General features: G+C 42.6%; 1 protein-coding gene across 1 annotated transcript; it reads right to left on the bottom strand.

The window, feature by feature from the left end:
• Nucleotides 1-468: 468 nt before the first annotated feature.
• Nucleotides 469-7,457, bottom strand: ISCA1 (iron-sulfur cluster assembly 1). Its single transcript, XM_056514265.1, has 4 exons — nucleotides 7,287-7,457; nucleotides 5,203-5,256; nucleotides 3,389-3,494; nucleotides 469-2,946 (listed from the first exon to the last, which is right to left on the bottom strand). Exons 1-4 carry the CDS (start codon nucleotides 7,365-7,367, stop codon nucleotides 2,798-2,800), a joined length of 390 nt encoding a protein of 129 aa, XP_056370240.1. The 5' UTR covers nucleotides 7,368-7,457; the 3' UTR covers nucleotides 469-2,797.
• Between the last annotated feature and the right edge of the window lie 2,037 nt (nucleotides 7,458-9,494).

Genomic DNA, 9,494 nt, shown 5'->3' with positions numbered 1-9,494 from the left:
ATACAGCACTGAAGTGGAATGGTGAAGAATGCCCTTTACTCTCATCCTGGAAACACCTAGCCAGTTTCAAAAACCTTTTACAGCAGCAGTTATTTTGATCAAAATCATTATTCTGCATTGAAACATATAATAATGATTTTTGGCATGTGAAAACCTTTAAAATACATTCATCTTGTCTGCTAGAATTTTTACCCTGAGAAGTGTGTCATGAATTTTCATAGAAGGCTATGCATTAACAACACACATTCCCAGTATGCATTAATATCTTATAGACGTAGTTAACTAATTTTTTGCCATATATTCCTATGCCACTTCAATGCTATTAATATCTGGAAATGTTGAATATTTTGAAATACTGAGTCAGGTAACAATAGCATTGTGTCTACTTTGTAATCCCAGCACACAAACCTGTTCTCTCCCCCAGTGCTTTTTTATTACTGTAAAAAAAAATCATTCAAGATAAGAATATTTCATAGTTACCAACAGGCTATATTTATTATTATAATTGAAGACTCTACATACATTGTTGCACAAAATTATCATGGATCAATCAACAAAACTATACAGTTTGTATGCAACTGTAAATAGCACTTTAGCAGAAGTTTAACACATTGTGCATTAGTTGTCTTAGTAAGGTGACAACTTAAGATGATTACTTCATGGGAGTACAAAAGTGCAAACTTTCATTCAAGGCATACACAAACACACAAAAAGGATTGCTATACATGCCATAGGTCTGTAACAAACTTCAAACCAGTTCCTTCCACCCTAAAGTTAAATGAGTAAGTACCAGCACTCTTAGCAACCAACAGTGTTACCACATTCGAAGTGTTATCTCTAGCAAGAAGCAGAGAAATTCAATCTGAAGAAATGCCCTTAGCTTGGAGTTTTAGTTTTAGATATTGCAAATATGTTATATGAACGCCACGTTTTTGTTTGGCAAGAGTGAAAGAGTTACACCACTATAGAAGCATTTCACCAGTGTACTACCTCTAATTCCTGAATCACTATTTAAAGTAACAGTGTGCAACAGTTGACTGTTGAAGGAAGTGGTGTCTTTACATCAAAAGGTGATATACAACCAAAATTCAAGTATTTACTATTAGACCGTAAATAACGCTGACCTTCTGTTCCTGTGTACTACATAAAGCAGACTAAGCATAGTTTTTTATTTTTCCATTTTTATTCTTCCCTTTGCCCTGGGAAAAGGTGCAGAGGGAAGAACCAAAATGTAGGTGCAATTCTACATCTACAGCAGTTGGTGACAAGCATGTGGGTACAATGGTCCACATCAAGATGACCTCTGGATTTTGAACATGCAGCATTAATGCTCTCAGATCACTCCCATCTCAACATCTGCAAGACTCCTGTTATCCTCTATTTTTTTATTTGCAACATTTTCACCAGCTGTTTCCCCTGCTTATTGCTCAAGCAGACATGTGACCTTCTTTTCTGCACAAGTGAGCACCTGAGCTACACAATGTCACCTCTGGACAATCAGGAGATAAAAGGGTGGAACAGTTCCTCTCTCATACCAGGTTTTGGGAAGGTCTGGAGGGACGTTTACACTTCTGTTTCAGCACCAGTGAAGAACTGCTGAAGACTGTATAAGCTTGAAAGACACTTGTTTACAAAACTAAAATTCTGATAAAGTAAATTCCAAGGAAAAAATGGCCTCTCACAGCATTTTAATTACTACCTAGGTTAATTTAAAAGTAATATGAAATACAAAGGGTTTTTTCAATTTTTCTCCTGTTATGAAGTTAAATCCAAGGCAGGAATTAAACAGAGGGGACCATAAACTTTGGTGAAAAAATTCTCCTACGTTGGGAGTTATGAAAAAGAGATCAAAGTCTAAGTAAATTAGTAGCTTGCATGATTAGAAAAAAAAAAAAGTAATGAGAAATTTGTCTCTCAATAAAAGTTTTCACAGATTTTGGTGCAAACACAGCACATTCTGTGAATATGTGAAATGAAAATGTGGAAGCAATTTTACCACCCTTGCAAATTAATTGAGGCAAGACAAAAAACTGAAATGTGAAAGACAAGGCATGTGTATAACTTTTTAGCCCTCCAGTGCCCAGACACTTCACACTTTGAAAATGACTGGGTACAGTAAGGACTGTGCCTTCAACAAAGAAAGGAAAAGAATTAAAATCAGACTATCCCTCTTCAAAGCAGTTCTACAAGAGGCACTACCATAGCCTACCACTATATTAATACATAATTAATACAAAATTAATATATTAATTAATTTTTATTTCCCTGAATTTAAGGGAAAATAAACCACCAGAAAATGCACTTGTAAAAGATAAAAGCACTGGAAAACTACAAAGTAAGCAAGGACTCTGAATTTGTATGTATAAATCTTTATAAATACTCACACAGAAATGGTTGCAATTTTTTTCATTGGTTTGTTTGTTTTCCCCAAATCAAAGCATACAATGTATTCTTTCAAATGGTTTTGAATGGGGAAGTATGATTAGAATTGACAAAGAAAATTACAGAGGAAAAGAACAGTGAAATTTTATTTCCTTGGCAAGTGGAAGTACAGAGATGTTACTGCAGATGTTACTGTTCTTACCTTTTAAATCCCAGCTTATCACAAATTACATCATAACTACATCAGTGGTGGAATTTAACACACAGCTTATATTTTCAAATATTTAAGTTTATTTTTCTTAATAGTATCCCCACTTTACGCAGCCTACAAACCTGAAGAAAATGCATATGCTTCTGAAAGTCATAATACTAAGTGTTTTGGGCTGCTCGAAGTCAAAGAAGTAGACCTGAGAGTTCAGATGTTAAAGCTTTCTCCACAGCCACACGTTCCTTTGATGTTTGGATTATTGAAGACAAACTCACTGGACAGTTTGTCTTCTACATAGTCCATTTCAGTTCCTAGAAGCGTCAGCTGTGCCTTCTTTTCAATAAACACTCTAACCCCTTGGGAAGAACAGAAAACCAGAAATTACATACAACCTTGAAATTCTCTTTTGACCAGCAATAAGAAAAGAGGAAGCTAAGTATAAAGACTACCAGTTGGCCTAATGTGGGGCACTTTCATCACTGTTTTCATTCTACCTATAGAAGTCTGGCAGAAGTCTGGAACTGCTACTTATGCGTGCACATGAGCATCTTTTTTTTTTGACAGGGGACAAGAAAAAGATGCAGAGAACTGTAGAATAAGCTGTAGAACATGGCAAGGAACCTCAGCTTGAGTACACAACTGCCATGCATTACAGACAGCAACCCATTTCATACCCTTCTTAAAGTCTGTGAATCCGACAAGAGGCACAAAACTTTGACAAAATGGATTTCTTCTCTCAAAATGACCAGGTTTCATCCCCCCACTACAGAAGCTTGTGCTGCTGCACCAGAAACTTACCATCTTGAACTACTTCTTCATCAGAATCTCCTTTTGATTTTGTATATTCTAATGTGTAAGAAAGTCCATTGCATCCCCTTGTACGAACACCTACTTTCACACCTACCTAAAGAAAATGAAACAACAAAAAAACACCACCACGTGCATAACTTCCTTTCTAAAACCTATTCAGAACATCAAGTTAAAACGTAAGCAGAACAATGATATGCTGACATTTATTTTTTTCCACTGCCTGAATACCAAAGTGAATTACTGTAACACATAAGAGGCAACTTTTTCTTTTATAAATTTGACTGCCAAGGTAAAAACCCAATCTGATGCTTGCTGGAGTGGATCATGACCTACAGTATGCTAAATTTTTGAAATAATTAACCACTGGCACTCCTGTAGGAGCCAGGTCTCAAAAAGACAGTCAAATTTAAAAAACAGATATTTTTGTGACTTCAAATTACATTTTACTCAGATGCTAATTCAGGTACTATGATAAGATTATGGACAGTAACATAATTACGAAGCTCTGAAGCCAAAACAAGGGCAGTTACTAGATCATCACAGAACTTTTATAACGACACCATCAGAAAACTTACTTTAAACCAAAGTTCTGAAAAAAATTCTTTGATTTTTCATCACCTCTATTGCCAGTCTCACCTAAGAAGCAAACCCCTCCCTAAATCAAGTATTTGTATATGTGTACTGTTTTAAGTGGCCTTAAAAGCCAACTTACTCAACTTTTGTAACATTCACAGTATTCAAGAAGTCTGACAAAAAGAGCACCCATGTAAGGAAAAAACTGGTAAGTTTTAACAAAGCAGAAAACTATCTGTGCATAAAAATCTTTAAGAAGTACTGTATCACCTTCTATACACCAGTGCTTCATAACTGAAGAGGTAAATTTTATTGTCTCTATCCATATGATGTGATAAAAATGTATCAAAATGTAACACTTCTCATCAAATGGGCTCTCAAAACAAACTGGATCTGATGCTTTCAGATTAAACATCTTTCTCTACAGGAACTGCTACAAATAATGGCTTGGAAAATGCAAATACCATTTACATCCAGGAAATGACTGATCATAAAAATTGCAGGCTTCCTTGGAGTGGTTTAAAACATTAGAACAAATATGTCTAGTTAGTTGCAGACAGGCAGGAAGCTAAATAAACAATGGCCTTGGTTAATAAAAGAAATATTCTTCTTGAAATAATACTTACTGTACGAAAAAGCTAATGCTTGTTTTTACAATGGTTATAAAAGAAGCTTCTGTGTGTCTTTCCCTCAAGACAAAAAGATGACAAACTCATTATTTGGTGAAACACTGGTTTCTTAAAAAACCACATTGTTTGGCAAGTTTCCTAAGAATTATATGTTCTCCAATGCATATGAATGCATTGAATGCAATGCAATGAATATAACTTTATTATTGCATACTTCACAATGAGAAGTCCTACAAGAACTTAAATAACAGCTGAAGAGCTCTCTCCCTATCAGAAGTTATGCCATACTAAAGGGCCTCATAAAAATGTAGTTCAAACATATCTGAAGCCTGCTTTATTAATCTCAACAGTAACTGTACAATGAAATGTCATTACAGTCAAGTGTTCTAGCATTTCATTTTATAACACAACAAAGCTGGATATACAAATAAGCTTATGCATTGCCCACCAAAAAAAAAAAAAAAAAAAAGTCAACATCTCTAAAAAACACTTCTAAACAGTGTTCAGTTCAAACTTCTAAGTTAGCCAGAAATGCTTTGCAATCATGAGCGGTGCTAATACCTTGGCACACCCTACAGACTGACCCCCATCTACACTTACATGGTCAGGTTTATCTTTCAGAAGCTCTTTTATCTTCTGGACAGCAGAAGGGGTCTGAAAGACAAAAGCATACATATAAATTTGATTTTTTTTTGTTTATTTGCAGCAAGTGCTTGAAGGTATTAAAGTTGATGCCTGTAAGATACACACTGCTGTAAAACAGATGTCTGCTTAACCTAATTGACACAGAGCACACCACCTCTTGTCTCCTCACCAGCACTGCCAGCAAAGAATTCAATTCTTAATCCTTAACAGTGGGGGTTTTGGCTGTTAGAACATCAGAATGGCTTGGGGTGGAAGAGAACCTCTAAGATAATCCAGTTCCAACACTCCTGCCATAGGCAGGAACAGTAGGCCAGGTTGGTCAAGTCCTTATCCAAACCGGCCTTGAACACATCCAGAAGTTCCCTGGGTAACCCATTCCAGTGTCACACCTCCCTCACAGTAAAAAATTTCTTCCTAAATCTCCCCCTTCTCTTATCACTACAGTTCAAGAAGAAGAGTCCCTCTGAAGCTTCCCTGTAGGCCCCCTGCAGATACAGGAAGGCTGCTATGAGGTCTCCAAACAACCTTCTCTTCTTCAAGCTGGACAGCCCAAACCTTCTCAACCTGTCGTTATAAGGGAGGTGGCTGCAGTCCTCTTACCAACTTTGTGGCCTCCTGTGGACTTGCTCCACGTCATTCTTATGTTGGAGGCACCAGAGCTGGATGCAGGGCTCTAGCTGGGATCTCAGCAGAGCAGAGCAGAGGGGCAGAATCCCCTCCCTCTCCTGCTGCCCACACTGCTCTGGATGCAGCCCAGGATACAACTGGTTTCCTATGCTGGGAGTGCCCATGGCTGGGTCATGTCCTCTCATTAGCCATCAGACCCAAGTCCTTCTTGATACAGCTACTCTCAACCCATTCTCTACCTAACCTGCTGGTGTGCCTAGGACTGCCCTGACTCATGTGTAGGATCTTTCATTTCACTTTGCTGAACTTCATGAAGTTTGTATCAGCCCATCTCTCAAGCCTGTCAAGACCCATATTGTTTCTTTGCGATTTTTTCCCCCAAAATCACTACCATAATTCAATCAAGTAGCTCTATTCTTGTAAAAGTTTCCTCACATATCCATTACAGACAAAAACCAGTTAGAGGGCTTATGGTCTATTTCTTTCTCCCCATTACCTTAAGGGAACTTGTAATTTAGCAGCAGATAAAATTCACCATTCATGCAGATCTGGTTGATGCAGGAGTGCAAGAACACAACACAAATATCAGAATTTCCATTATAGCCCCGTAAGTTTCTGAGGCACTGAGAAACGCATTAGTAATGCGAAGTTCTTACTATGAACCGACTTTAACACACAAAGCAAGTAGACTTGCAGTAGAAAGTCCTTTCCAATACCACTACCACTCTTGTTGTTAGAGACCCACAACTGAGCAGCAATTACCTGCTCTGACAAACGACTGAGCTGTGCACACTGATCTGCCCCTGCTCCTACGGGGCACTGACTGTACTTTTCTCTGCAGTGATCTCTCTCAGAATCAGAGGTTGGAAAAGGCCTCTGAGATCATCGAGTCCAACCTACGACCAAACACCACGTTTTCAAGTTTGGCTACTCCAGCACGGCCGCTATTATTAAGAATGCATGCACTTTAATGTTAACAACAGGACGCAAAGCCTTCTTCGAAAGAACCTACGCGTCGGCCTCGGTAGGTAACGCATTACCTCTTCACAAAATATTTTAATCGCGTACTCTTTTCGGGGTGTCTGTTTGCCAAGGCCCGCTCTCGCAGGGGCCGCTCCGGTGCTGCCCCGGGACTCCGCGGCCCCGCAGGCGGAGCGCGGGGCCCCCGCTCAGCGGGACTGGCGGGGAGCACGAAGGAGCCACGGCCCCTCACCGCGGCAGGGGAAGAGGAGCCCCCCGCAGCCCGCCCGCCGCAGCCGCCCCGCCGGGGTCACCGCGGCCGGCCGATGGCGGCCCGGCCCGGCCCTGTGCCCGCCCCGCCGTGCCAGGGGCCGCAGGGGCCCGTGACGCAGCTCCCGCTCCCCAGCTGCCGCGGTGCCCGGGTCCCGCCCGCTCCCGCCCGCGGCACTGACCAGCGTGAGGGCGGCGCGGGTCGCCTGGATCCTGCGCTTGCTGACGGCGCGCACCGTGGCGCGCACCACGGACGAGGCCATGGCCCGGCGCCCTCGGCCACGGGCAGCACCGCCCGCACGCCGTGACGCCACCGCGCACCGACCGCGGGCGGGCCGGGCGGCGGCGGCTCCGCCCCGGCACCGGCCCCGCTCGGCACTGGCCCCCGCCCCGGCTGAGGGCGGGCGGAGCTCCGCAGGCAGCCGGGCTGCGCGCCCTGATAAGCGGAGACAGGGCCGGGGCGCCCTGCCCTTCAGCTGTCCCGCGGAGGCCGCGGCGAAACAGCCGCGCAGGCGTCACGTGGAAAGGGGAGGGTTTTCTGAAACCCCTAATGATTGATTAGTCTGTCAGCGCCCTTGGGAGTTCAAGTTAACAGGTTACGGAGTAACAATATTTATTAATGTGGAATGTTAGGGCTAAAAGATCATCTAATCCCAACCCTTTGCCCTGGGCAGGGACACCTCCCACTAGGCTAGGTTGGTCGAGGCCTTAGTCAGAATTTCCCTGGGTAACCCAATCCAAGGGCTCATCTCCCTCACAGTTTCAAATTTCTGCCATCTAAATCTCCCCCTCGTTTTGTCACCTCCTGATGAAGAGTCTCCAGCTTCCCTGTAGGCCCTCTGCAGATACGGGAAGGTTGCCAGGAGGTCTCTAAACAACTTTCTCTTCTTCAAGCTGAACAGCCCCAACTTTCTGATCCTGTTTTCATAAGGGAGGTGCCTGCAGTCCTCTTATCAACTTAGTGCAGAGGAGGCCACACACTCAAATAGCTCCACATCCTTCCTAAGCTGGAGGCCCAGAGCTGGGTGCAGTGTTCCAAGTGGTGTCTCACAAGAGGCAAGCAGAGGGGCAGAATCCCCTCTCTGCTGTTTCAGATACACCCTGGAATTCTTACATGTTAAGGATTGCTGGTGATAGTAGCTGACTGCAAATATATTTAAAGCAATATATTAATTCAATGTACTAAAAAGCTCTAATCCCTAACAAAAGTGAGCTCAAGACAATCATTAACCACCAAGAGAACACTGTTCTTACTCCATTGTTGTCTCCATAGGGGCAGAGATGTTGAGCTTGTTAACTGATTCCAGAAGTTACAATGGAGTCTTTCCTAACTTCTCACTCTTCTGAATTGACTTTTGTACTACTTTCTTATGTTTAGATGGAGCTTGAGTGGCTGTAGTTATATAGCTTACATAGCGGTGGTTGTACTTTGGGGATGGGTATCTCAGATTATATAATGTGTCAGCCTAAGGGGAGTGATGTCACCACAACTGCTCACTGAACAACAGGACATCTTCCTTTATCTCCCTTGGTTTTACAGCTCCTGTGCAGATCAGCCAGAAAGGACCACGAAGTTCTAGCCTCTGCAAGGGCCTGGCTACAATACTCCACCCACCTTTAGCATGTATAGTGAGTGGGAAGTCAGGCGTGCTGGCTGCATTTCCATGCAGGGAGTAGCAATCCTGTTTTCCTCTACCATTTCCATACTGTTATCTTTTTATCCCCAAGCATTTTCCCACACCAGGGAACAATGGAAGGCCACGAGTACATAGTCTCCCACCTACAAAATACAGGCACAGAATGTGAATATTTATTGACTGTCACACTGGCAAGCATTTTAAAATAACAATGCATACGGCTATTTAATAGTAAGCTTTGGCTCAGCAGGCAAAACCCAGTTTGGACAAATCCTTGAGCAAAGTGCACAGGACCTGGAACCAGTGACTGCTAGGATCCATCACAGACAATGCATTGTGTCTGCCCTCCTGCTGACCAGGATCCTCCCCTTTCCTCCAGATTCACACTGGTCTGGGCCAAGTGAGAGGATGGCCGTGCAGTGGTGAGGGCCCAGCTGTCCTTCTTGATCCCTGCCTGGTGCAGAGGTAGCGTGGGAGAATGTGAAAGCTGCTGGATGTTGGAGCTGCCACTCCCCAACTCCTGGTGACTGCAGGAACCTGACTTGCAAGAAACCCCAATAACCTTGGTACAGGGAGACTCATGCCATTACTTTAAGTTGAATGGTGGCTATGCCAAGTGAACAAGTACTCATTTTTTACTTCCACATTCCAGCATCCTTGAATATGCTAGAAAATTCTTTAAATCCCTGTTTGTGAAGTCCAAGCACAACACGTTTGGGACTCATCACCTCACCTACTTCCCTGATTCTGGGC

Source organism: Oenanthe melanoleuca, chromosome Z, assembly GCF_029582105.1.
Source record: "Oenanthe melanoleuca isolate GR-GAL-2019-014 chromosome Z, OMel1.0, whole genome shotgun sequence".
Classification (NCBI taxonomy): domain Eukaryota; kingdom Metazoa; phylum Chordata; class Aves; order Passeriformes; family Muscicapidae; genus Oenanthe; species Oenanthe melanoleuca.
This window is presented reverse-complemented; position numbering and strand designations above follow the sequence as displayed.